Here is a 24897-nt window from a genome sequence, read left to right as displayed (position 1 = left end):
GGCTGCACACTGGGGGGGCTGGAGGGGATCCCCCTGACCTGGGAAGAGCTCCGAGTGGAGTGTCCAGAAAAGCGCTATATAAGTGTGAGCAATTATTATAATTTTTATTATTATTATAATATAAAAAAAGAGCCAAGATGGCCGCAAGAGCCAAAATGGCTGCTCCCTACGGAAGCCTCCCAGGGACAGTTCAGCTGTACAGTCTAGTCAGGAACGTAGACTCCCTCACAGTACCACGGGTCTGTGTGTGTGTGTGTGTGGGGTGGGGGTTACACAAAGATGTCTGATGATACTAGTGCCCATCCTTAAACTTTAATGCAATTCACACCACAGCCAGATACAAGAGCTTCCAGCTCGGCCCGGCAAAACATGGAGAAGTCCGTTCCCGATCGGCTTCGGTCAGGACTGCCCAGCTCCGGTCTTTTCGGGGCCAGGAGGGTTCAGTGTTTCTGCCGCCCGAGCCTTGAACTGCCCGGCTGGATGCGTTAAGGGCTTCCCCGTCCTGCAGACAGAGCATTAAGGCCGGCGGGACAGTGCCCCCCGGGGGCAGCAGTCCGATACACTACGAGAGTGTGAGTGGACCCGGCCCAGGTGCTCCCGATTCCTGATCAACCTCCGTGGCGCTGCAGCGCCAACCCAGAGGACTTCTTCAGGGCCGATGGGCAGAGCCGAGCCAGAGATCACCATCAGCAAGTGGAACCTACAGGGAGGTGCACTTCCAACTGAGGATCGAAGGCGCTTCTCTACACAGAGGGGGGCGGGGGTGGGGAACAAGCCGCCCAGTCCGTGTGGTTGAAGCCGATACCCCTGGCTTCTCTCTCCAGACACAGCTGGGTGAGCTCCCCCAGGTCAGGACAGGAGGCTCTTCTGTACACAGAGGGTGGCGGGGGTGGGGAACAAGCCGCCCAGTCCCTGTGGTTGAAGCCGATACCCCTGGCTTCTCTCTCCAGACACAGCTGGGTGAGCTCCTCCAGTCAGGACAGGGGGCTCTTCTGTACACAGAGGGTGGCGGGGGTGGGGAACAAGCTGCCCAGCCCTGTGGTTGAAGCCGATACCCTGGCTTCTCTCTCCAGACACAGCTGGGTGAAATGCTCCAGGTCAGGACAGGGGGCTCTTCTGTACACAGAGGGTGGCGGGGGTGGGGAACAAGCCGCCTAGCCCTGTGGTTGAAGCCGATACCCTGGCTTCTCTCACACAGACACAGCTGCATAAGTTCTTTGGTTCAATTAAATATTATACATACAGTGTACCAAACTGAGCCGAATGGGCTGAACCATTTTCTGTTCCTATTTTGACTACGATGGCTGGCGACATCTGTTGCTAACATTAAGCACACAAATATCAATTAAAAAAAAAACACATACAAAAGTAATATATATATACACACACACACACACATATGCACAGCAGACTCTGTAGGTCTTATTCCACCACAGCAGTTCGGAAGCGAAACATTTCAGTGTGCGTCGGCGTCCCGGGGGATGAAGAGGGCGTCTGTGGGTTTCTGGGTCTCTCCACGCACCCCCGGAGCCGAAGGGTGTTAAACTGGTCCCCTGGGGCCCGTACCGAGTTGATGGGGCCCGTCCGAAGCGGACTGGGGAGGTCTTTCGGGGAGGAGGAGGAAGAGGAGGAGGAGGAGGAGGATTTCAAGGGGAAAATGTTGTTGTTGTTGTTGTTGGCAAAACAAATAAAGTTTCTCCAAAAATAAAAGTGTCCCGTCGATTCCCCCCGGGGTCGGACGCGGGTTCCGCTCAGTCAGGTTCTGTAATGGAGAAAGTTAAACGGGTTCTGATTGATCAGGCTGCGTGACAGAGGGGGGCGGCACAGTTCACAACCCGCAGTGTCCTGCATTGTACCTGGTTAGTGGGAAGCGCTCTCGACATAGACCATCGCTTTTGCCCCCAAGGGCTATCAGGGCTGAGCCGCCATTGCATGTGAGATAGGCTCACCTGGGCAGCCCCTCCCTGTGACAGGCGTGCATGGAAGAGGTGCTTCTTTACACAGAGAGTGGTGGGGGTGGGGAACAAGCTGCCCAGCCATGCTGCTGAAGCCCATACCCCGGCTTCTCTCAAAACCAGAGTCACAGACCACTGGACTAACTGGACCAGGGACACAGACCCCTGGACTGACTGGACCGGAGTCACAGACCCCTGGACTAACTGGACCAGGGACACTGACCCCCGGACTGACTGGACCAGGCACACTGACCCCTGGACTGACTGGACCAGGGACACAGACCCCTGGACTGACTGGACCAGAGTCACAGACCCCTGGACTAACTGGACCAGGGACACAGACCCCTGGACTGACTGGACCAGGGACACAGACCCCTGGACTGACTGGACCGGAGTCACAGACCCCTGGACTAACTGGACCAGGCATACTGACCCCCGGACTGACTGGACCAGAGTCACAGACCCCTGGACTGACTGGACCAGGGACACAGACCCCTGGACTGACTGGACCAGAGTCACAGACCCCTGGACTGACTGGACCAGGGACACAGACCCCTGGACTGACTGGACCAGAGTCACAGACCCCTGGACTGACTGGACCAGGGACAAAGACCCCTGGACTGACTGGACCAGGGACACAGACCCCTGGACTGACTGGACCAGAGTCACAGACCCCTGGACTGACTGGACCAGAGTCACAGACCCCTGGACTGACTGGACCAGGGACACAGACCCCTGGACTGACTGGACCAGAGTCACAGACCCCTGGACTGACTGGACCAGGGACAAAGACCCCTGGACTGACTGGACCAGGGACACAGACCCCTGGACTGACTGGACCAGAGTCACAGACCCCTGGACTGACTGGACCAGGGACAAAGACCCCTGGACTGACTGGACCAGGGACACAGACCCCTGGACTGACTGGACCAGGGACACAGACCCCTGGACTGACTGGACCAGGGTCACAGACCCCTGGACTGACTGGCCCAGGGACACAGACCCCTGGACTGACTGGACCAGGGACACAGACCCCTGGACTGACTGGACCAGAGTCACAGACCCCTGGACTGACTGGACCAGGGACACAGACCCCTGGACTGACTGGACCAGGGACACAGACCCCTGGACTGACTGGACCAGGGACACAGACCCCTGGACTGACTGGACCAGGGTCACAGACCCCTGGACTGACTGGACCAGGGACACAGACCCCTGGACTGACTGGACCAGGGTCACAGACCCCTGGACTAAAATGATATAACATCCGGGTCAAACCCGGGGAATTGCATTCTAAAACCTTAAACGGGGGAGAATCCTTACTGTTTTCCGTCTGTCCGAGGTCCTGCAAGACGCAATATTCCGAATCCGCTGGGGCCGCGGGACCTGGAACAGGCAGACGGGGAGAAAACAGAGGGAATGTCCTTGCTCTTCTCCGGCTGCTGACAGAGGGTGTCCCGAGTTTCGGGCTTGTGCAGGCGACAATACAAAAGTGGTGACTTATACATCTAATGTAATAATGACTGCCGAAATAAACGATTTCATGATGTAATAAATCAGATATCATTACATATAAGGGATCCGGCCTTTAGGAAAATAACACAGGCGGAGAACGGGAGGTGGCCATTTGTAGCTAGTTGATCTGAGGATGTCATCTGGCATTTCGGATCAGTCAGGACAGGAGGCTCTTCTGTACACAGAGGGGGGCGGGGGTGGGGAACAAGCCGCCCAGCCCTGTGGTTGAAGCCGATACCCTGGCTTCTCTCCAGACACAGCTGGGTGAGCTCCTCCAGTCAGGACAGGGGGCTCTTCTGTACACCGAGGGTGGCGGGGGTGGGGAACAAGCTGCCCGGCTGTGTGATTGAAAGAGCCAAGAAGTCAGGGTGTGAAGGCTGGGGTGCTTGTTCCCCACCCCCACGGCTCTGTGTGTAAAGAGGGAGCTCCTGCTCCAGTTTAGTCAGACCGCTCTGAAACGGTCCCACAATCCCCTGCGACTGTGGCGTGCTCTTATAACAAGAGAACCGTCAGACTCAGACGGGGGGGGCTCTTACCCTGCGCGCTCTTGGGTTTAGTGACGGTGGCGTAGTCTTGCTCCACAGCTCCCCCTGCTGGTGAGACAAGCACAATGAGGCACCTGCCCCAGTGGAGGGTCACAGACCTGCCACCCGTCCCAGAGACGATCCCGGGATCGCTAGGTGGGGAACCCTGGATGGGATGTGAGTCAGAAGCGCGCGCAGACACACACACGCACAGACAGAAAAACATACAGATACACATGCACAGACACACAGACATACATACAGTATACACACACACAGAGACACTCACAGACACAGATACAGAAACACACACACACACAGAGACACTCACTGACACACAGACACAGAACCACACAAATACACACACTCACAGACATACGCATACATGCACAGAAATGCACAGATACACGCACACACACAAAGAGACACAGACAGACAGAGACACAGAGATACACAGATACACACACACACGGAGACGCTCACTGACACACAGACACAGAACCACACAAATACACACACTCACAGACATACACACACACGCACAGAAATACACAGACACACACACACAGAGACGCTCACTGACACACAGACACAGAACCACACAAATACACACACTCACAGACACACACACACGCACAGAAATGCACAGGCACACACACAGAGACACTCACTGACACACAGAACCACACAAATACACACACTCACAGACGTGCGCACACACGCCCAGAGATACACAGACACACACACACAAAGAGACACAGACACACAGAGATACAGACGCGCAGATGGTGCAACAGCAACAGCTCTGGTCTTCTCCTCTGTCTCATGGGAGGAGGGGGCCAGGCCATCAGACAGAGAAGGCGGGGCGCAGGTTGGGGCTCTTACCCTGCGCGCTCTTGGGTTTAGTGACGGTGGCGTAGTCCTGCTCCACAGCTCCCCCTGCTGGTGAGACAAGCGCAGTGAGGCACCTGCCCCAGTGGAGGGTCACAAACCTGCTGCCTGTCCTGTCACAGGTCCCAGAGACGACCCAGGATCACAAGGTGGGAAACTTCACAGAGCAAAGTCACAACAAGAACACACACACACACAAAAACACAGACACACAGACACACACACACACAGAGAAAGGAGAGAGGAGAGCAGGGTTACACGCACACAAACAGAGAGAAAGGAGAGGAGAGAGCAGGGTTACACACACACACACTCAAGCACACAAGCGCACGCGCACACACACACACACAGACACACAGACACACACACAGAGAAAGGAGAGAGGAGAGCAGGGTTACACACACACACAGACAAGCACAGACACGCAAAGACAGAAAAACAAACACAGACACACCCTCACAGACACACACACACACACACAGACACTCCCAGACTTGGACACAGACACACACACACACACACACACACACACACACACACACAGACACTCCCAGACTTGGACACAGACACACACACACACGCGGACAGACGCAAAGACACGCAGACGCGCGCGCAGACGCGATCAGCTCGGCTCGGTTCCACGAGCGCAGCGACACGCCCACTCGGTACGAAGGAAACCGAGGCGTTCGGGCAACACCGGAAACACGGGCCCGGACCAGCAGCACCAGCAGCAGCAGCGACAACGAGTTCAATAACACACTCCGATCGGTGTGACCCCTCGGTGGGGCAAGAGTCCGGTCACCTGACCGCCCGAGGTCTCGAAGGAACGCTCTCCTGCCTGTACAGTCTGCCCCTGCGACGCTTCCCGGGGGGGGAAGGGGAGGGAGGAAAATGAGGAACGACTGGCGGCCTTAGCGACACCCCCAGCCCCCCCCCCCCCCCGAGACAGCGAGCTGTCGACAGCCGCGCCGACGGTCGCCGCACGGCCACGCACGCGGACCCCTCACCTTGCTCCGCGGACGCCGGGGGCGGGGCCTGGGCCAGGGCGTACTCGGACGTCGGACCCTCCGGCGCTTCTGGGAAACGAGAAGAAGGGAGGGGGGCCCGGCGTCAGGCGGCGGCCTCCCCCGCGGCGCCCCCTTCCACGGCCTTCGGGAGAAGCGGACCCGCGGGCGACGGCGTGGGAGTGAGTGTCACCCCGGGAACAGGGGGCTCTACTGTACACAGAGGGGGGCGGGGGTGGGGAACAGGCTGCCCAGCCCTGTGGTTGAAGCCGATACCCTGGCTTCTCTCAGGACACAGCTGGGTGAGCTCCTCCAGTCAGGACAGGGGGCTCTACTGTACACAGAGGGGGGCGGGGGTGGGGAACAGGCTGCCCAGCCCTGTGGTTGAAGCCGATACCCTGGCTTCTCTCCAGACACAGCTGGGTGAGCTCCTCCAGTCAGGACAGGAGGCTCTTCTGTACACAGAGGGGGGTGGGGGTGGGGAACAAGCCGCCCAGCCCTGTGGCTGAAGCCGATACCCCGGCTCCTCTCCAGACACAGCTGGGTGAGCTCCTCCAGTCAGGACAGGAGGCTCTTCTGTACACAGAGGGTAGTGGGGTGTGGAACAAGCTGCCCAGCCGTGTGGTTAAAAGCCAATATTCTGGCCTCTCTCCTCCAGTCTTTTCGCTAAGGGTGGTGGAGGCGTGGAACAAGCCACCCAAGCTATATTATTGTTGCTGGGGGAGCTGCAGCCTGGAATAATGATTGGTCTACAGCACCGCCATCGGGGCCGCTAACTAAACAAAGTGCCCGACCCCCACAGGCCATGGGATCGATTCCTGTACGCCCTGCGCTGGGTAGCAATCAGAGTGAAGGAGATGAAGGCGCTATATTTAAAAATCAAGCTCTTCGCTGCACCCCACCAGGTCAGACGAATGGGGACTGACCCTCCTTGACAACAGCCAATCGGGTGACTCCGTTTGATTTATAATAATAATAATAATAATAATAATTGCTTACACTTATATAGCGCTTTTCTGGACACTCCACTCAAAGTGCTTTACAGGTCATAGGGAATCCCACTACCGCCACCAATGTGCAGCCCCACCTGGATGATTTATGTCGGAGCTGGGGGGGCAGTTTTTCTTCCTGAACTCCTGAGGAACCCCCAGCTCGGACAGCCAGGAGCCCCGTGTATATTCCAGCAGGACCTGGAGCGATCCGAACGCAACAGCAACAGCAACAGCAACAGCGACAGCGCTGTGCAGACAGTCACTGTCTCGCTTGTGTCTCCCGTTAAAAAAACCGCCTCCTGTGACAACGTGTGCTCTGTGCTGCGCTCTGCTTCCGAGGACAGGAAGTGAGCAGGAAGAGGAAGTGACACGAGAACAGGAACAGGAAGTGACAAAAAGAGGAAGTGAAACGAGAACAGGAACAGGAAGTGACAGAAAGAGGAAGCACCAATACCCCCTCTCCAGGATTGTTCTCACTCACTGTTATCTCCTGTCTCCACCTCACTGATGACCGCATAGTCGGAGTCCGCGGGCTCTTCCCCACCTAGAACACAAACGTGTGAAGAGCCCCGAAGTCACTTTATTGAGAGACAGGAGACACAGCTTGAGAGACGAGATCGCAGAGAATCCCGAGGTAATAAACACACACAACAGGACAGGAGACACAGTAAGAGAGAGGAAATCACAGAGGACCCCTCAGTCATCAACACACACAACAGAGACAGGAGACACAGTAAGAGAGAGGAGATCACAGAGGACCCCTCAGTCATCAACATACACAACAGCACAGGAGACACAGTGAGAGAGAGAAAGACACACACAACAGGACGGGGACACAGAGGACCCTTCAGTAACAAACAAACACAACAGGACAGGAGACACAGTGAGAGAGAGGAGATCACAGAGGACCCCTCAGTCATCAACACACACAACAGGACAGGAGACACAGTGAGAGGGAGAGGAGATCGTTTTAAAGATCCCTCAGTAAAAAACAAACAAACAGAAAAGACGGGACAAGAGACACAGAGTGCAGAACAGAGAGAAAACAGACCTTTCTCATCTTTGACGAGACTGACATCCTTGATCTCTGTGTAGTCAGATTCCTGGGCTTCTGAAGAGACAAAACAGATATCTCCGAGAGACACGAAACAGCTCCTGGTTTTCTCCGAATAATACATTTCAGGACGCGTATTGAGCGCATGAGGTTTATTACGCATGGCCTCGGGGTGGGGAGACTGATTGGTGGAAGTCATTTTCCATCATAGTCATGAACTGTCTTTTATTTCAAACATCATCATCATCATCATCATCATCACAGATGGGTTACAAGAATCGGGAGGGGGAAGAAAAGAGGGCATTTGGATTTCAAAAAAAGGAAAGAAAGCAAAACTAGCTGAGCTATGCAAGAGCCTCTGATCTTCAACGGGTTTTGTCGTTATTCTTATTGATCAAGCAGCAGGTCAATAATATTCAGGCGGGGAGCTGGGTCTGCAGGGGTAGGCTGCAAAGGAACAAGTAACAGGTTTATTCCACGCTGAAAAAGAGAAGGAAGAAAACACAACGTTTCGGCCGTGGAGCCTTCTTCAGGTGCGAGGAATTGCACCTGATTCGATCAGGTACAGAATTGCATCGAGCAACAAAAATGTTTTTTTTGGGAGGAGCTGCTGTACCAGTTGTAGCCACAAGGTGGGGCTAGTCTGCTCCAGGTCTGGGCTGGTCTTAAAGGGGAGCTGCAGTCTCAAGTTCTCGGCGGTTATGAAAATCCCATGACAGAATAAACTCATTGAAGGCATCGACAAATAATCCAGATTGAGCACAAGACTGACCAGGTCCGGTGCAGGTGTTCACCTTACTCCTGTCCTGGAGTCCCTGCACTGGCTTCCGGTCAAATTCCGTGTGGACTTTTAAAATCCTCCTGCTCACCTATAGGGCTCTGCGTGGCTGGGCGCCTCAGTACCTGTCTGAGCTATCATCGCCCTACTCCCCACCTCGCAACCTCCGCTCCTCTGACTCTGCTCTCCTGTCTGTCCCCCCAGCCCGTCTACACTCGAGGGGTGACAGGGCCTTCTCCCGCTGCGCCCCCCAAGCTCTGGAACTCTCTGCCCCAGGATATCAGAGAGCCTCCTTCTCTCAGCTCCTTCAGATCCAGACTCCAAACCCTCTCCTTCAGAAGAGCCTCTCCTGAACTGGTCTCATCCTTCACCCCTCTGCTTCTCCTAGTGCCACCACCCCCGGTCTCCTCTGTGTGCTGTCATTGTGTTTGATCTGGCGTAGTCTCCTTATTTAGTGTTGTGGTCGTCCTGTCAAGCGCTTTGAGAAGCCCCCTTTAAAGGCGCTATATGAAAGAAAGTTGATTATTATTATTATAATAATATAGTGAACTTGGGGAACGTGCTGGAAGTCTCCACCGATTTTGCCAGCACCTGGTCTGACCACGTCCACACGAACTGTGAGGCGAAAGGAGGGCCCTTCCTGCTCACTAGTCCCCCCGACGGCTGACCCGCTGTGATGGGCGAGCGAGCCACCCACCACAGGCCGCGCGGCGGACGCGTCGCCCCCAAAACCCGGGGTCTCCAACGCGATCCGCCCGCAGAGCGGACGGGGTGAGCAGTGTCTCCCGGGCAAGACCCTCTGGAAGTCAGGAGCGACATCTGCTGGATCCGGGGGCCTGCGGGGGGTGCAGTGGACGAGGGCTGAGGTGCAGTTAGGGGCGGCGCATGAAATGACACACCAAGCGGCCGGAGGTCTGCCATTGGTTAGGTCCTCACTCCCCAACTCCCACCCCATCCCTCTCGCCACCCCCCCCCCGTTCTTACCTGGCTTGGGGGCCTGAGCCAGGGCGTACTCCGTCTCCTTGCTGTCCACTGCCGTGGCCTCTGGGAGAGAAAACAGGACAGGGATGGGGTCTCTGTCTGGAACCAGTGCGACTCCTACTAACGATAACTAGTCAGGAGAGTCAGTACCCCTGGGGTCTCTGTCTGGAACCAGTGCGACTCCTACTAACGATAACTAGTCAGGAGAGTCAGTACCCCTGGGGTCTCTGTCTGGAACCAGTGCGACTCCTACTAACGATAACTAGTCAGGAGAGTCAGTACCCCTGGGGTCTCTGTCTGGAACCAGTGCGACTCCTACTAACGATAACTAGTCAGGAGAGTCAGTACCCCTGGGGTCTCTGTCTGGAACCAGTGCACCTCCTACTAACGATAACTAGTCAGGAGAGTCAGTACCCCTGGGGTCTCTGTCTGGAACCAGTGCGACTCCTACTAACGACAACTAGTCAGGAGAGTCAGTACCCCTGGGGTCTCTGTCTGGAACCAGTGCGACTCCTACTAACGATAACTAGTCAGGAGAGTCAGTACCCCTGGGGTCTCTGTCTGTAACCGGTGCACCTCCTACTAACGATAACTAGTCAAGAGAGTCAGTACCCCTGGGGTCTCTGTCTGGAACCAGTGCGACTCCTACTAACGATAACTAGTCAGGAGAGTCAGTACCCCTGGGGTCTCTGTCTGGAACCAGTGCTGCCTTTACTTATGAAAACTAGTCAGACAGCTAGACTGGGGCTCTCCAAGACACAGACCCCTGGACTAACTGGACCAGGGTCACAGACCCCTGGACTGACTGGACCAGGGACACAGACCCCTGGACTAACTGGACCAGGGTCACAGACCCCTGGACTGACTGGACCAGGGACACAGACCCCTGGACTGACTGGACCAGGGACACAGACCCCTGGACTGACTGGACCAGGGACACAGACCCCTGGACTGACTGGACCAGGGACACAGACCACTAGACTGACTGGACCAGAGTCACAGACCCCTGGACTGACTGGACCAGGGACACAGACCACTGGACTGACTGGTCCAGGGACACAGACCCCTGGACTGACTGGACCAGAGTCACAGACCCCTGGACTGAGTGGACCAGGGACACAGACCCCTGGACTGAGTGGACCGGAGTCACAGACCCCTGGACTGACTGGACCAGAGTCACAGACCCCTGGACTGACTGGACCAGAGTCACAGACCCCTGGACTGACTGGACCGGAGTCACAGACCCCCGGACTGACTAGACCGGAGTCACAGACCCCTGGACTGACTGGAGCAGGGTACAGACAGGGTACTGATTGGGCTGGGGTTCTCCCGAATCAGGGCTCTCTAACACCAGAACCTCTCACTTTATTCTGGCGGCAGGGGTACCCAGGGGCTGCACCCCCTCTTTAGCACAGATATCAGCGGGGGGGGGCGCTACCTTTCTTCAGCAGTCTGGGCATCCCCACCACCTCGTAGTCCGTACTGGAGACCGGGACGTCTGCAACACAGACAGCAATTGCACCCTGAGCAACTGAGGACCTTAAGGCCGAGGGACAGGACAGACGCAGATCTCGGCTGGAAGGAAGACCAGGAGGCGGGCGGGCAGGGAGGAGGAGGGACCCCAGGACCTGGGCTGGGAACCCCTGAATTATACATGCTGTACCTCTCTTTCTGCAGCACATTGCTCTCAGAGTGACCAGACAGACGAAGATGAAGAGGACCCCCACTCCTGCTGCGGTGAAGTACCAGACAGAGTCTGCAGAGACAACACAGAGACTGACAGTCATACTGACCAGGGTCTGTATGAGTGACCAGTGCCTGTCAGGAGCTGCTAACTGACCAGTAACTGACCGACACAGTCTTATCAGTGAGACATGTAGGTCTGTATGAGTGACCAGTGCCCGTCAGGAGCTGGTAACTGACCAGTAACTGACCAACACAGTCTTATCAGTGAGACATGTAGGTCTGTATGAGTGACCAGTGCCTGTCAGGAGCTGCTAACTGACCAGTAACTGACCGACACAGTCTTATCAGTGAGACATGTAGGTCTGTATGAGTGACCAGTGCCTGTCAGGAGCTGCTAACTGACCAGTAACTGACCGACACAGTCTTATCAGTGAGACATGTAGGTCTGTATGAGTGACCAGTGCCTGTCAGGAGCTGCTAACTGACCAGTAACTGACCGACACAGTCTTATCAGTGAGACATGTAGGTCTGTATGAGTGACCAGTGCCTGTCAGGAGCTGCTAACTGACCATTAACTGACCGACACAGTCTTATCAGTGAGACATGTAGGTCTGTATGAGTGACCAGTGCCTGTCAGGAGCTGCTAACTGACCAGTAACTGACCGACACAGTCTTATCAGTGAGACATGTAGGTCTGTATGAGTGACCAGTGCCTGTCAGGAGCTGCTAACTGACCAGTAACTGACCGACACAGTCTTATCAGTGAGACATGTAGGTCTGTATGAGTGACCAGTGCCTGTCAGGAGCTGCTAACTGACCAGTAACTGACCAACACAGTCTTATCAGTGAGACATGTAGGTCTGTATGAGTGACCAGCTGTAGAAGGTGTTACACCTGTATCAGAAGACAGAGGAGAGTCAGAGAGCTGAGAGATCCGACTGGACTGTGAAGACAGTGTGATCACAGACACTGAGAGACAGGAATCTCATCACATCACTATAGTAAGAAAAACAGCAAAGTGGACCTCAGTCTTACTCACTTGATATCAGGGTTGTTGCAGTTGCATTAGCTGTAGAACCTGTATCAGAAGACAGAGGAGAGTCAGAGAGCTGAGTGATCAGACTGGACTGTGAAGACAGTGTGATCACAGACACTGAGAGACAGGACTCTCATCACATCACTATAGTAAGAAAAACAGCAAGATGGACCTCAGTCCTACTCACTTGAGACAGTCTGTGATGTAGTTGAAGAAGGTGTTACACCTGTATCAGAAGACAGAGGTGAGTCAGGGAGCTGAGTGATCAGACTGGACTGTGAAGACAGTATGATCACAGACACTGAGAGACAAGAGACTCATCACATCACTATAGTAAGAAAAACAGCAAAGTGGACCTCAGTTCTACTCACTTGAGACAGGCTGGGTTGTAGTTGTATCAGGTTTTGTACCTGTATCAGAAGACAGAGGAGAGTCAGAGAGCTGAGTGATCATACTGGACTGTGAAGACAGTGTGATCACAGACACTGAGAGACAAGAGACTCATCACACCACTATAGTAAGAAAAACAGCAAAGTGGACCTCAGTCCTACTCACTTGAGACATTCTGTGATGTAGCTGTAGAAGGTGTTACACCTGTATCAGAAGACAGAGGAGAGTCAGAGAGCTGAGTGATCAGACTGGACTGTGAAGACAGTGTGATCACAGGACACACGGACTGTCAGTGAGACTCTCATCACATCAACTACAGTAAGTTAATGAAACAGCTAAGTGAACCTCAATCAACATTCAGCTTTCCAAACATGTCCCTTCTAACGGGACCTTGAGGGTGACAGAGCTCGCTATTTGTGCTGCCTCTCAGGGTGTCAGAACACATATGTCAGGTCCTTAACTAAGATTTTCCCCATAGCAAAACATACAGGAACACATGGCATTAACTGATGTTAATTCAGGTGTCCTGGCTAAACACTCCACTCTGGGCTGTAGAGTCTGATCTACAGTCTCTCTCTCTCTCCTGCCCCTGATCTGCTGTGTGTTGGGGCTGTAGGAAGAGACACTCTGGGCTGTAGAGTCTGATCTACAGTCTCTCTCTCTCTCTCCTGCCCCTGATCTGCTGTGTGTTGGGGCTGTAGGAGGAGACACTCTGGGCTGTACAGTCTGATCTACAGTCTCTCTCTCTCTCCTGCCCCTGATCTGCTGTGTGTTGGGGCTGTAGGAGGAGACACTCTGGGCTGTAGAGTCTGATCTACAGTCTCTCTCTCTCTCCTGCCCCTGATCTGCTGTGTGTTGGGGCTGTAGGAGGAGACACTCTGGGCTGTACAGTCTGATCTACAGTCTCTCTCTCCTGCCCCTGATCTGCTGTGCATTGGGGCTGTAGGACGGCGATACTCTGGGCTGTACAGGTTTCATACAGGCAGGTGGACTGGATTCACTGGGGTAATTCTTCCTCTTCCAAGGTACAACAGCAGTATCTGCAATGGAGACTCACAAACCCATAACCCACTAACCAGAAGGTAGGACGACATTTTCTGCCCCCCTTTCCTATTAATGTCACTCGAACCCTTTGCCCTCAAGGCTTTGTGATTGCGAGTCCCAAGCTCATTAAGGCCGGAGGCTGCTGTCATGGTGCTGCAGGGAGCTCTGTGCTCAGACTGACCCACAGAAGGACCCACCACTTCCTATTTCACTGCCTGCTGCTGCCCCTGTGTGTGCAGGCAGCAGTGCGTTTAGTGCATGTAGGAACATATGTGCGCTTGAGTGTATAGGGATGCGTGTGTGCGTCGATGCCTAAGGATGTGTGTGCACGCAGGAGTGTGTGTGCTTGTGTGGAGGTATGTGGGCGTGCAAGGGGGGTGTGAGTGCACAAGGGGTATGTGTGCACAGGGGTGTGTGAGTGTGCGAGGGATATGTGTGCACAGGGGTGTGTGAGTGCACAAGGGGTATGTGTGCACAGGGGTGTGTGTGAGTGTGCGAGGGGTATGTGTGCACAGGGGTGTGTGAGTGTGCGAGGGGTATGTGTGCACAGGGGTGTGTGAGTGTGCGAGGGGTATGTGTCCACAAGGGTGTGTGAGTGTGTGAGGGGTTGGTGTGCACAGGGGTGTGTGAGTGTGCGAGGGGTTGGTGTGCACAGGGGTGTGTGAGTGCACAAGGGGTATGTGTGCACAGGGGTGTGTGAGTGTGCGAGGGGTATGTGTGGACAGGGGTGTGTGTGAGTGCACAAGGGGGTATGTGTGCACGGGGGTGTGTGTGAGTGTGCGAGGGGTATGCGTGCACAGGGGTGTGTGTGAGTGCACAAGAGGCATGCACACGTAAGGATATCTGTGTGCGTCTGTGTGCGAGTGCGTGCTTGTGATCTAGGCTGCAATCAGGAGGGGACTGAGACACCAGGAGAGCTCTGCTTCCTGTGAGCATCGGCCAAACCCAGCCCATTTCCTGCTAAACAAGAAAGGAGAAGTGGTGAACGGCTATTTTTTTTTCTACCAGTTCGGAGAAAAAGAAGCAGATCTAGAGACCGCTACCCGCTGCTCGGCTTCATCAGCCCCCCCAACTAGCAGCTTCCTCTCGCTCATCATCTTCCTCATGGCTCCACCCAGGTCTGTGAACAGCGCCCAGTCCGCAACCCCCCCCCCCCCAGCGCGACAGCGCAGAGGAGACGAAATGAAAGACTACGAGTCTTTGAGACACCGGTCGCCTTTAAGTGTCAAGCAGGTCTGAGCGAGGGTGAGGGACAGGAGCAGGCGGGAACACGCAGACTCCACACAGAAGGTCCCCCGGGCCCAGAATCGCCCCCTGGGACCCCGCACTAAGCTGCGTATTTGGCTTCTGAGGGCCGTCGGACCTGATACACCTGACACTGTACCTCGAAACATCCACATGAATGGACCCTTCGAGGACCACGGTCAGCTGAAACAACAGCAGCTGATTCACCCGGTTTCTAGACAGGTCTTCCCATTCAGGGGGCAGCTGGAGTCTGTCCCAGCAAGCAACAGGCACAAGGCAGGGCTCACCCTGGACAGGACACCAGTCCATCACAGGACACACACACACTCACACACCCTGGACAGGACAGCAGTCCATCACAGGACACACACACACACTCACACACCCTGGACAGGACACCAGTCCATCACAGGACACAACACACACACTCACACACCCTGGACAGGACAGCAGTCCATCACAGGACACACACACACTCACACACCCTGGACAGGACAGCAGTCCATCACAGGACACACACACACTCACACACCCTGGACAGGACACCAGTCCATCACAGGACACACACACACCCTGGACGAATAAAAGACCATAACATCTCAGCGCCGGGCTCGTCTCCCTGCCTCTCACCTCCCCTCGCTGTCACCACCTGGGACGTGCGCTTTTTTAACTCTTTACCTCGGTCGTTTGCTCATCCGACTCCCCGATGCGGATCGGAACGGCAATCGGAATCATAGCACAGAGGGGACAGGGACACGCGAACAGTGCGTCTCGCTCGGTAACACCCCGGGATTGTTAACAACCACAGAGAGTCAGGACCTCGGTTTGACGTCTCATCCGAAGGACGGTGCCTTCTTACAGTCCAGTGTCCCCCGTCACTATACTGGGGCATCAGGACCCACACGGACCGCAGGGTGAGAGCGCCCCCTGCTGGCCCCACTCACACCTCTCCCAGCAGCAGCCTCAGCTCTCCCAGGGGTCTCCCCTCCAGGTACTGGCCAGGCTCCCACCTGCTGGGCTCCAGTGGGGCTGCCAGCTGGGAGCTGCAGGGTGACACACCTGCTGGCAGAATGTCCCCGTGTGTCTCGAGTGTCCCGTGGGAGAGACGCTCGCCGGAGGGCAGGTCAGACTCCGGGGTCTGGGCCCTGGTGATATCGCTTCACCGCTGGGACACTGAACTCCCTCCGAGAGGGAAATAGCACTAGAAATCCCGCGCAATATCCCATCATGCCCCGCTGCCTCAGTGACGTTTTAAAGGGGGGTGTGGCCGGAGACCCTGGTGGGCAGGCCATTCAGGATCCTTCAGGGGCATTGACAGAGCCAACCCAGCAGACCTCTTCTGGCTGAGGAACACGGCCCCTCTCGAAAATTGGCCTGCTTGTTCCCCACCCCCACCCCCCTCTGTGTACAGAAGGGCCTCCTGTCCTGACTGGAGGAGCTCACCCAGCTGTGTCTGGAGAGAAGCCAGGGTATCGGCTTCAACCACAGGGCTGGGCAGCTTGTTCCCCACCCCCACCCCCCTCTGTGTACAGTAGAGCCCCCTGTCCTGACTGGAGGAGCTCACCCAGCTGTGTCTGGAGAGGAGTCAGGGTATCAGCTTCAACCACAGGGCTGGGCAGCTTGTTCCCCACCCCCACCCCCCTCTGTGTACAGAAGAGCCCCCTGTCCTGACTGGAGGAGCTCACCCAGCTGTGTCTGGAGAGGAGTCAGGGTATCGGCTTCAACCACAGGGCTGGGCAGCTTGTTCCCCACCCCGACCACCCTCTGTGTACAGAAGAGCCCCCTGTCCTGACTGGAGGAGCTCACCCAGCTGTGTCTGGAGAGAAGCCAGGGTATCGGCTTCAACCACAGGGCTGGGCAGCTTGTTCCCCACCCCCGCCACCCTCTGTGTACAGAAGCGCCTCTCGCTCCCCGTTTCCTACTGGCGCCCTGTGCTCCGTGTTTCGCTGTTCCTTCCGAAGAGATCCGGGGGGGGTGGGGGTTGACTTGGTCAGAGACCTTCGGGGACCCTGAACACTGGGTGGGGGTGTCATGTCCTGTAGTCTCCCCTGTTCAAGATGAAAGACTCTTGGTTTGGGGGGGGTTTAACCGGGGGGGGGCGAAAATGGGAGTCCGTTCCGGAAAGCAGATCAGTGCGCGGTGAAGAAAGAGGAAGCGCCGTTGAAGAGCAGCTGGCGAGGCAGGAAGTTTAAATAGAGGCTCCGCCGCACCGCAGGGGCTAAAAATCGCACATGCAAATTCCTCCTCAACCTGACGCGGCCGAGCTGAACCCTGCTTCCCCCCGTGAGGTCGTTGACACCCAACCCCCCCCCTCCTCCACCGCCGCGGCGCCACGTCGGCGATGGTGCTGCCTCAGAAAACGTGCCGAGAACGGCCATCCGAGCGCTCGGAAATCGACCCGCCTGCCTGCCCCAGGCACGACGAGTCGAGCCGCCGCCGGCGGGGTGCCGGGATGCAGTGGGCGACCGGCGCCACTCCACTCTGCCCCCGACAGTGACAGTGACAGTGACCACTCCTCCGAAACAGTAAAGGGGACCTCAGTCCTGCTCGCGTCTGTCAGCCTGTGTTGTAGCTGCAGAAGGTTGAGACAGTGTGATCACTTTACACAGGGACAGACACTGAGGGACAAGACTCTCATCACACCACTATTGTAAGAAAAACAGCAAAGTGGACCTCAGTCCTACTCACTTGAGTTCAGGGTTGTTGCAGTTCCATTAGCTGTACAATCTGTATCTGAAGACAGAGGAGAGTCAGAGAGCTGAGTGATCAGACTGGACTGTGAAGACAGTGTGATCACAGACACTGAGAGACAAGACAGTCATCACACCACTATAGTAAGAAAAACAGCAAAGTGGACCTCAGTCCTACTCACTTGAGTTCAGGGTTGTCGCAGTTGTATTAGCTGTGCAATCTGTATCAGAAGACAGAGGAGAGTCAGGGAGCTGAGTGATCAGACTGGACTGTGAAGACAGTGTGATCACAGACACTGAGAGACAAGACTCTCATCACACCACTATAGTAAGAAAAACAGCAAAGTGGACCTCAGTCCTACTCACTTGAGTTCAGGTCTGTCACAGTTCCAGTAGTTGTAAAATCTGTTTCAGAAGACAGAGGAGTGTCAGAGAGCTGAGTGATCAGACTGGACCGTGAAGACAGTGTGATCACAGACACTGAGAGACAGGACTCTCATCACATCACTATAGTAAGAAAAAGAGGAAAGTGGACCTCAGTCCTACTCACTTGAGACAGGCTGTGATGTAGCTGTAGAAGGTTTTACACCTGTATCAGAAGACAGAGGAGAGTCAGAGAGCTGAGTGATCAGACTGGACTGTGAAGACAGTGTGATCACAGACACTGAGAGACAGGACTCTCATCACACCACTATAGTAAGAAAAACAGCAAAGTGGACCTCAGTCCTACTCACTTGAGTTCAGGGTTGTTGCAGTTGCATTAGCTGTAGAACCTGTATCAGAAGACAGAGGAGAGTCAGAGAACCGAGAGATCAGACTGGACTGTGAAGACAGTGTGATCACAGACACTGAGAGACAAGACTCTCACACCCAGAACACACTGATCTCACGGACGTCTGATACTACAGGAGGAATTGGATCCTCAGTCCTGACTCCCACTGGGCTGTGGCGAAGGGAGAGGGCACGTTCTCCCGACAGCAGGGGTGGGAATGACGTCATCACCCCCTTCGACCGGCGATGACCGCTCAGTAGCGATCGTAAGCCCTTGCAGATCTACATGCTGGGTCGCGGGTTCGAGCCTCCGGTCGGGCTCTCTGCTGCCGGGGGGGGGAGGGAGGGAGGGAGGGCGGTTCGAGAGACGCAGAGAGAGGGAGAGAGAGAGAGGAAGTTCTCTCCAGGGCTGCTGGTCTGTTCACAGAGCCTGTGGCTCAGCTGTACCTCAGTCCTCACGGGCCCTGATCACGCCTCTAAACACAGATCTCCCGATGAGCGGACGCGCTAACGAGGGGAGTGGATCGCCACTGCTCGTTTGCAGACGCGTGCTCTTGAAGTATCATCCCCTGCCCCCCTCTGAGTTCCGATGTTCTGTTGCTTCTGCCTGTGGCTGACGTTTTCCCGAGTGCAGTCAGAACTGTGGGTAAAAGCCCATTCAGCCCGTAGGGGTGCTGAACACGGGCTGTGAACGCTGCAGGATTAGTTCAGACCAGGTATTTGCCCTGGGGTCGGTTGGGCGGGACCTGCGAGTGCGTTTCAGGCCTGAGGCGTTGTTCTTCTTTCATGTCTGTGACGGATTGTATGCTGTGTGTTTTGACTAGTTGTCATGTTTGTAATGGGGGACGCCTCAGACAAATTTCCACTTGTAGTGGACAATAAATCTACTCCACTGTACTGTACTATACTCTACTGTCCTGTACCTCTACTGTACTGTACTCTACTGTCCTGTACCTCTATTGTACTGTACTCTAGTGTCCTGTACTCTACTGTACTGTACTTTGCCTCTAGTCCTGTAGTCCTGTACTTAACTGTACTCTACTCTACTGTACTGTACCTCAACTGTACTCTACTGTACTGTACTGTACCTCTACTGTCCTGTACTCTATTGTATTGTACCTCTATGTTACTATACTCTACTGTCCTGTACCTCTACTGTACTCTACTCTACCTCTACTTTCCTGTAGTTCCTGTACTTAACTGTACTCTACTGTACTGTACTGTAACTCTACTGTCCTGTACTCTATTGTACTGTACCTCTATGTTACTATACTCTGCTTTCCTGTACCTCTACTGTACTGTACTTTGCCTCTACTTTCCTGTAGTTCCTGTAGTCCTGTACTTAACTGTACTCTACTGTACTGTACTCTACTGTACTGTACCTCTACTGTCCTGTACTCTATTGTACTGTACCTCTGCTGTACTGTACTCTACTGTACTGTACTCTACTGTACTGTACCTCTTCGTTACTGTACTCTACTGTCCTGTACGCTATACTGTCCTGTACTCTACTCTAATGTACTATACTGTACTGTACTCTACTGTACCTCCATGTTACTGTACTCTATACTGTCCTGTACTTTACTGTACTATACTGTACTCTACTCTACTGTACTGTACTCTATACTGTTCTGTACTCTACTGTACTATATTGTACTCTATACTGTCCTGTATTCTACTCTACTGTACTCTACTGTCCTGTACGCTATACTGTCCTGTACTCTACTCTAATGTACTATACTGTACTGTACTCTACTGTACCTCCATGTTACTGTACTCTAAATGTCCTGTACTCTACTGTACTCTACTCTACTGTACTGTACTCTATACTGTTCTGTACTCTACTGTACTATATTGTACTCTATACTGTCCTGTATTCTACTCTACTGTACTCTACTGTCCTGTACCCTCTTGCCTGGATTACTGTGCGACCGGAGGCTCCTGGCGTCCCACCCCCCTGAGCTGTGGGCCCAGGGTGCCCGGCGGGACCCGAGCCCTAACCCGGTCGCCACTCAGGAAACGCGGCTTCACCCAGCCACGACTCGGGAAAGAGGAACGAGACCCCCCCCCCCCACCGTGGCAAAACCGCGGGAGAACGTGCAGACTCCACCCAGACGGATCCCAGGCGGTCAGCCTCACTCACCTGTGGCGGCGGCGGTTCCCAGCAGGAGGGGGACCAGCACGAGGAGCCCTCTCATGGCGGACCGCCCCGAGCGCAGAGCCAGCGCACTCTGGCTTCCAGAGCCGCGGGATGCTGCGTGTGTGTGTGAGAGAGGGAAAGAGAGAGAGAGAGAGAGAGAGAGAGGCAGTCAGCACACGCCCAGAGTGGGGAGGGCGAGGCTCTGCCATCCCCCCTGGGTTTCACGCGTCAGGAAGAAGAAACCGTCCGCGTTGCTGGTAAACCACAGCCCCGCCGACAGAAACAACAGGCAGAGGAAGGGAAGAATCAACACAAACCGTCAGCTCTGGCCCTGATGTCTCGCCAGGCCAGCTGGTACTCCAGGGGTCTTTAAAGCAGGGCTGTCCAGTCCTGGTCCTGGAGGGGTCAGTGTGTGTGTGTCTGCAGAGTCTCCAGGGGTCTTTAAAGCAGGGCTGTCCAGTCCTGGTCCTGGAGGGGTCAGTGTGTGTGTGTGTGTGTGTGTGTGTGTCTGCAGAGTCTCCAGGGGTCTTTAAAGCAGGGCTGTCCAGTCCTGGTCCTGGAGGGGTCAGTGTGTGTGTGTGTGTCTGCAGAGTCTCCAGGGGTCTTTAAAGCAGGGCTGTCCAGTCCTGGTCCTGGAGGGGTCAGTGTGTGTGTGTGTGCAGAGTCTCCAGGGGTCTTTAAAGCAGGGCTGTCCAGTCCTGGTCCTGGAGGGGTCAGTGTGTGTGTGTGTGTGTCTGCAGAGTCTCCAGGGGTCTTTAAAGCAGGGCTGTCCAGTCCTGGAGGGGTCAGTGTGTGTGTGTCTGCAGAGTCTCCAGGGGTCTTTAAAGCAGGGCTGTCCAGTCCTGGTCCTGGAGGGGTCAGTGTGTGTGTGTCTGCAGAGTCTCCAGGGGTCTTTAAAGCAGGGCTGTCCAGTCCTGGTCTGGAGGGGTCAGTGTGTGTGTGTGTCTGCACAGTCTCCAGGGGTCTTTAAAGCAGGGCTGTCCAGTCCTGGTCCTGGAGGGGTCAGTGTGTGTGTCTGTAGAGTCTCCAGGGGTCTTTAAAGCAGGGCTGTCCAGTCCTGGTCCTGGAGGGGTCAGTGTGTGTGTGTCTGCAGAGTCTCCAGGGGTCTTTAAAGCAGGGCTGTCCAGTCCTGGTCCTGGAGGGGTCAGTGTGTGTGTGTGTCTGCAGAGTCTCCAGGGGTCTTTAAAGCAGGGCTGTCCAGTCCTGGTCCTGGAGGGGTCAGTGTGTGTGTGTCTGCAGAGTCTCCAGGGGTCTTTAAAGCAGGGCTGTCCAGTCCTGGTCCTGGAGGGGTCAGTGTGTGTGTCTGCAGAGTCTCCAGGGGTCTTTAAAGCAGGGCTGTCCAGTCCTGGTCCTGGAGGGGTCAGTGTGTGTGTGTGTGTCTGCAGAGTCTCCAGGGGTCTTTAAAGCAGGGCTGTCCAGTCCTGGTCCTGGAGGGGTCAGTGTGTGTGTGTGTGTCTGCAGAGTCTCCAGGGGTCTTTAAAGCAGGGCTGTCCAGTCCTGGTCCTGGAGGGGTCAGTGTGTGTGTGTGTGCAGAGTCTCCAGGGGTCTTTAAAGCAGGGCTGTCCAGTCCTGGTCCTGGAGGGGTCAGTGTGTGTGTGTGTCTGCAGAGTCTCCAGGGGTCTTTAAAGCAGGGCTGTCCAGTCCTGGAGGGGTCAGTGTGTGTGTGTCTGCAGAGTCTCCAGGGGTCTTTAAAGCAGGGCTGTCCAGTCCTGGTCCTGGAGGGGTCAGTGTGTGTGTGTCTGCAGAGTCTCCAGGGGTCTTTAAAGCAGGGCTGTCCAGTCCTGGTCTGGAGGGGTCAGTGTGTGTGTGTGTCTGCACAGTCTCCAGGGGTCTTTAAAGCAGGGCTGTCCAGTCCTGGTCCTGGAGGGGTCAGTGTGTGTGTCTGTAGAGTCTCCAGGGGTCTTTAAAGCAGGGCTGTCCAGTCCTGGTCCTGGAGGGGTCAGTGTGTGTGTGTCTGCAGAGTCTCCAGGGGTCTTTAAAGCAGGGCTGTCCAGTCCTGGTCCTGGAGGGGTCAGTGTGTGTGTGTGTCTGCAGAGTCTCCAGGGGTCTTTAAAGCAGGGCTGTCCAGTCCTGGTCCTGGAGGGGTCAGTGTGTGTGTGTCTGCAGAGTCTCCAGGGGTCTTTAAAGCAGGGCTGTCCAGTCCTGGTCCTGGAGGGGTCAGTGTGTGTGTCTGCAGAGTCTCCAGGGGTCTTTAAAGCAGGGCTGTCCAGTCCTGGTCCTGGAGGGGTCAGTGTGTGTGTGTGTGTCTGCAGAGTCTCCAGGGGTCTTTAAAGCAGGGCTGTCCAGTCCTGGTCCTGGAGGGGTCAGTGTGTGTGTGTGTGTCTGCAGAGTCTCCAGGGGTCTTTAAAGCAGGGCTGTCCAGTCCTGGTCCTGGAGGGGTCAGTGTGTGTGTGTGTGCAGAGTCTCCAGGGGTCTTTAAAGCAGGGCTGTCCAGTCCTGGTCCTGGAGGGGTCAGTGTGTGTGTGTGTGTGTCTGCAGAGTCTCCAGGGGTCTTTAAAGCAGGGCTGTCCAGTCCTGGAGGGGTCAGTGTGTGTGTGTCTGCAGAGTCTCCAGGGGTCTTTAAAGCAGGGCTGTCCAGTCCTGGTCCTGGAGGGGTCAGTGTGTGTGTGTCTGCAGAGTCTCCAGGGGTCTTTAAAGCAGGGCTGTCCAGTCCTGGTCTGGAGGGGTCAGTGTGTGTGTGTGTCTGCACAGTCTCCAGGGGTCTTTAAAGCAGGGCTGTCCAGTCCTGGTCCTGGAGGGGTCAGTGTGTGTGTCTGTAGAGTCTCCAGGGGTCTTTAAAGCAGGGCTGTCCAGTCCTGGTCCTGGAGGGGTCAGTGTGTGTGTGTCTGCAGAGTCTCCAGGGGTCTTTAAAGCAGGGCTGTCCAGTCCTGGTCCTGGAGGGGTCAGTGTGTGTGTGTGTCTGCAGAGTCTCCAGGGGTCTTTAAAGCAGGGCTGTCCAGTCCTGGTCCTGGAGGGGTCAGTGTGTGTGTGTCTGCAGAGTCTCCAGGGGTCTTTAAAGCAGGGCTGTCCAGTCCTGGTCCTGGAGGGGTCAGTGTGTGTGTCTGCAGAGTCTCCAGGGGTCTTTAAAGCAGGGCTGTCCAGTCCTGGTCCTGGAGGGGTCAGTGTGTGTGTGTGTGTCTGCAGAGTCTCCAGGGGTCTTTAAAGCAGGGCTGTTCAGTCCTGGTCCTGGAGGGGTCAGTGTGTGTGTGTGTCTGCAGAGTCTCCAGGGGTCTTTAAAGCAGGGCTGTCCAGTCCTGGTGCTGGAGGAGTCAGTGTGTGTGTATGGTACAGTATATACAGACACTCCTCCTCGTATAGACACGCACCCCCTGCCCACACACACACACACACAGGGGCAGCAGCAGGCTGTTGAATAGGAAGTGGTGGGTCCTTCTGCGGGTCAGTCTGAGCACAGAGCTCCCTGCAGACACCATGACAGCAGCCTCCGGCCTCCCCCTCCTCCTGCTCGTCTCTCTGGCCTGTGTCAGCGGGACTCTCCAGTTCGCAGGTGAGACCCTCTGCAACACCACTGCGGGGGTGAAAATAAAGACACAGAGGCTCTGTGAGCAAGCGTGCGTGACTGGACTTCTCTGAAGCATGCAACAGGTAGCTCGTGAGCTGGCAAGCGTCATTAGGAAAATTGGGGAAAACTCTGCTCTTTCGTTCATTTTTGTAGAGATATACTAACCTTTTTTTTGTCTTCTTACTGTCCGCGGAGGTTGATATTGACGGTTCGACCTTCACTTTTCAAAGCAGACAGGAGGACAGGAGCCGGGGGGAATTAAGCAGTCATTAAGAAGTAGTTCTTTCCACCAAGAGTGGCGGGGGCGTGGAACAGGCCGTCACCGTGAGGTTCACCCCCTCGGCCTCCGTTGGGGGGGGGGGGGCGATTCGGTGTCGGCCCGGCAGTCCGGAAAGATGATATTGAGGCCGCGGGCCAGTACAGGAGCCAGCGCGGGGGAGGAGAAGTGATCTGGAGAGAGAGAGAGAGAGAGAGAGAGAGAGAGAGAGCTTCTCGATGTCAGACAGAAAGACCACACGGGGGTTAATCTTGCCGTTCTGTCCGAAGCGTTTAGGGAACTCTTGATTTCCTGCGTGAAAGATCCCCCCGGTTTTCACAACGGCCTCTGGTCAGTGCCCGCGTCCTTTCGGAGCAGGGAATAGGGTCCGGTCATTGCAGGGGCATCTGGGTTTACAGAGAATCGACGTCCTATCCCTTCTC

The 24897-nt window shown here is 55.3% G+C and overlaps 1 protein-coding gene across 26 annotated transcripts; it reads right to left on the bottom strand.

The window, feature by feature from the left end:
• Nucleotides 1-296: 296 nt before the first annotated feature.
• LOC148662525 (uncharacterized) lies at nucleotides 297-24548 on the bottom strand. 26 transcript variants are annotated; one of them, XM_088631216.1, is made up of 22 exons: nucleotides 24364-24548; nucleotides 24002-24204; nucleotides 20700-20810; nucleotides 18520-18558; nucleotides 18336-18374; nucleotides 18152-18190; nucleotides 17968-18006; nucleotides 17784-17828; nucleotides 12972-13010; nucleotides 12788-12826; nucleotides 12604-12642; nucleotides 12420-12458; nucleotides 11358-11450; nucleotides 11133-11192; nucleotides 9698-9757; nucleotides 7933-7992; nucleotides 7363-7425; nucleotides 5893-5961; nucleotides 4880-4936; nucleotides 4007-4063; nucleotides 3279-3341; nucleotides 297-1762 (listed from the first exon to the last, which is right to left on the bottom strand). In XM_088631216.1, the coding sequence occupies exons 3-22, from the start codon at nucleotides 20752-20754 to the stop codon at nucleotides 1752-1754; spliced, it is 1005 nt and encodes a 334-aa protein (XP_088487342.1). In that variant the 5' UTR covers nucleotides 20755-20810; nucleotides 24002-24204; nucleotides 24364-24548; the 3' UTR covers nucleotides 297-1751. The 26 variants fall into 26 exon arrangements, with proteins under 26 accessions (XP_088487342.1, XP_088487343.1, XP_088487346.1 ...); XM_088631217.1 differs by lacking the exons at nucleotides 12788-12826; nucleotides 17784-17828; nucleotides 24002-24204; nucleotides 24364-24548 and having other exon boundaries at nucleotides 12604-12648; nucleotides 20700-20844; XM_088631220.1 differs by lacking the exons at nucleotides 12788-12826; nucleotides 17784-17828; nucleotides 24002-24204; nucleotides 24364-24548 and having other exon boundaries at nucleotides 20700-20844.
• Nucleotides 24549-24897: the final 349 nt, after the last annotated feature.

This window comes from Lepisosteus platostomus, chromosome 5 (genome assembly GCF_059453375.1).
Source record: "Lepisosteus platostomus isolate fLepPlt1 chromosome 5, fLepPlt1.hap1, whole genome shotgun sequence".
NCBI classification, from domain to species: domain Eukaryota; kingdom Metazoa; phylum Chordata; class Actinopteri; order Semionotiformes; family Lepisosteidae; genus Lepisosteus; species Lepisosteus platostomus.
This window is presented reverse-complemented; position numbering and strand designations above follow the sequence as displayed.